General features: G+C 49.8%; 1 protein-coding gene across 1 annotated transcript in view; it reads right to left on the bottom strand.

The window, feature by feature from the left end:
- The window catches only part of LOC121966057 (atrial natriuretic peptide receptor 1-like), a 31,889-nt gene that overhangs the window by 23,786 nt on the left and 5,603 nt on the right, over nucleotides 1-2,500 (bottom strand). Inside the window, exon 2 of the mRNA XM_088090630.1 lies at nucleotides 885-1,627. Coding sequence (XP_087946756.1) covers nucleotides 885-1,605 — 721 coding nt within the window. The 5' untranslated portion in view covers nucleotides 1,606-1,627. The remainder of the gene's footprint in view (nucleotides 1-884; nucleotides 1,628-2,500) is intronic.

The raw sequence follows: 2,500 nt of genomic DNA, 5'->3' as shown, positions 1-2,500 counted from the left end.
ATCAACCCGGTATTTAAGACACTCCTGTTCACACACACATTGCCAGATCGTCCTCTGCAGCATGCATGTCTTTCCAGCACTCTCCAAACAGATCATCCGTTGCCGACTCTGCCTGTCCCCGACCTGCTCTCCTCGCCTGACTCCTCGTGAACCTACCTGCCTTCTGTCCCCGACCACGTGCTCAGTTTCGGCATTCCGGAAATCTGACGGATTCCCTGGTAAAGACCTCTCTGATCTGCTTCGACGATTCTCCTGCCTGATCCCTGCTGGTGCTGTTGTTTCCGTGGACGGACTTCCCGGTAACCGAACCCCTGCCTGCCCTCGACCACCTCTCCGCTCGCTCCCCGACAACGCTCACACACGTGTTGTCGGCTCACGGAGCTACGGGGTTTCCTCGTCACCAGCCACAGTGGGTACAAGCTTCGTGTCTTCGCTTCGTGTGATCCCCAGAGACATTGCTAGGGCTCACAGCTCGAAGAACGAACTCTCAGTCTGTATCCTGTGTTCCATTCGTGTTGGTTTTAATAAAAGTTATTACCAACTGCCAGTGAAGTGTACTGTACTGCATCTGGGTCCTCCATACACCCGTTACAAAATACCACTAAGAGATTACTAACAGGTGTGTGCGCACACACACACACAGTAACACACATACACACACACACGCAGTAACACACACACACACAGGAACACACACACACACGCAGTAGCACACACACACAGTAACACACACACAGTAACACTTAGAAACTACTGAAGCGAGAAAAAAAATCTAATAATAATTAACCATCATTTAAAGAGAAGACACAACAGGAGGGGGACAGGAAGTAGAGGAGGGGGACAGGAAGTAGAGGAGGGGGACAGGAAGTAGAGGAGCATGTTACCCCGTCCGTTGTCGCGGATCTCCTGGACAACGGCCTTGTAGTTGATGTTGTCGGGCTCGATGACGTGGTCGCGGATGGTGGCGTTGGTTTTCTCCAGCACCGTGTACAGCCCCTCTACGGCGAAGTAGCACGACCGGTCGTCGTTGGCGTCGTTGGCGTCCTTGTTGTCGCTGAAGATGAGCATGGTGTGGTGCCGCCACCCGAATGTGTCCTGGATCTTGGCACCGAACTCGCCCAGCTTCTGGTGGGTGGGGCCCGTGTTGGTGACCGCTGCGTACCGCTTGAAGCCGATGGCGCGGGCACCGGCCGTCACCATGGGGACGTCCCAGTGGGTGGTGAAGCGGGCGACGGGCGAGGAGGAGTAGTCGCAGCCGGGCCCGATGAAGGCCCAGGGGTCGTGGGACAATTTCAGGTCCACCGCCACCAGCGGCGCCATGGAGTCCGAACAGAAGCCGTCGCGGTTCTCGGAGCTGCCGTTGACCAAGTGCAGCCTCAGGCCCGGCAGCAGCGCGGGGTCAGAGTTTACCCGCCGCACCGCTTGCAGGAGCGCCGGTGCCACACGGGGCCACGCCCACGCATAGTCTGTGTTCGTCAGAGGCAAGATGGCCGCCAGAGTGACCTCCTGAAGGTCGTCCGTGGAGTTGTCAGCTGACGGAGAGGACACAGTTGATTGGACGAGGAGCAGGAGGATGAAAAGGGGGCGGGGCCACCTGGACGACATGATGACGAGCCTGTCAGACGAGCTGAGGGGAAAAAAACCCCAAAGACATTGAGGTCAGACCTTTCAAAGTAAAATGTGTTTTCAAAAGAGACAATGAGAACATTTTGTTTTTTCTGCAGCCGAAAGAAAAATTCAAGTCTAAAGAAAATGACCAAAATATTTGTGAGGAGGTCATTAATCTCTGTGTGCCTTTTTTACGAGCGGTGACGGACCTGTGACTTTTATTTTGGCATTAACGGAGGGCGTACAACATAAAATAAAATAAATATAAAAAAGTGTTCTTTTTACTTCCGTTTTTAATGAAAACACGAAGGCCGTAATTTACAATCATATTAGATTTATTTTCCTTTGAAAGAAAACAAAAATCACACACTGACGCTGCAACCCCTCCCCCCCAACAACGTTCTCATTAAAAACCGGTTCTCACTGTGTTTACAAAACAAACTGACCAGAACCAATAACAATAAACAATAAACAATAACAATAACATAACAATAAACAACAACATCAAGGAAACAATCAATCTATTGGCTGTTTCAGCTGTAACAAACATACACACACACACAGAGTAACACTCACGCACACACACACACACACAGACACACACAGACACACACACAGACACAGACACACAGACACACACACACACGCACAGACACACACACACACAGCTGTGTGTTGTGTTTAAGGTCACTCTGATAATCAGACAATAGAAACACATTTCTAAATAGAATAAAACTGAATTCTGTGGATTTTTCTCTTGTTGTTGATGTCAGATGTTTTTTTCTGTGGACACAAAGTCACAAACGGAGCGACCGAAATAAACAAAAACAACCATTTAAAAGAACATTTATGTGAAAAAATGAACCACATACATCCTGTTTATCTATTTTCC

Source organism: Plectropomus leopardus, chromosome 17 (genome assembly GCF_026936395.1).
Source record: "Plectropomus leopardus strain MGB_pleo_1.0 chromosome 17, ASM2693639v1, whole genome shotgun sequence".
Taxonomy (NCBI): Eukaryota; Metazoa; Chordata; class Actinopteri; order Perciformes; family Serranidae; genus Plectropomus; species Plectropomus leopardus.
Note: the sequence above shows the minus strand (reverse complement) of the source record. Positions and strands in the feature narration are given on the sequence as shown.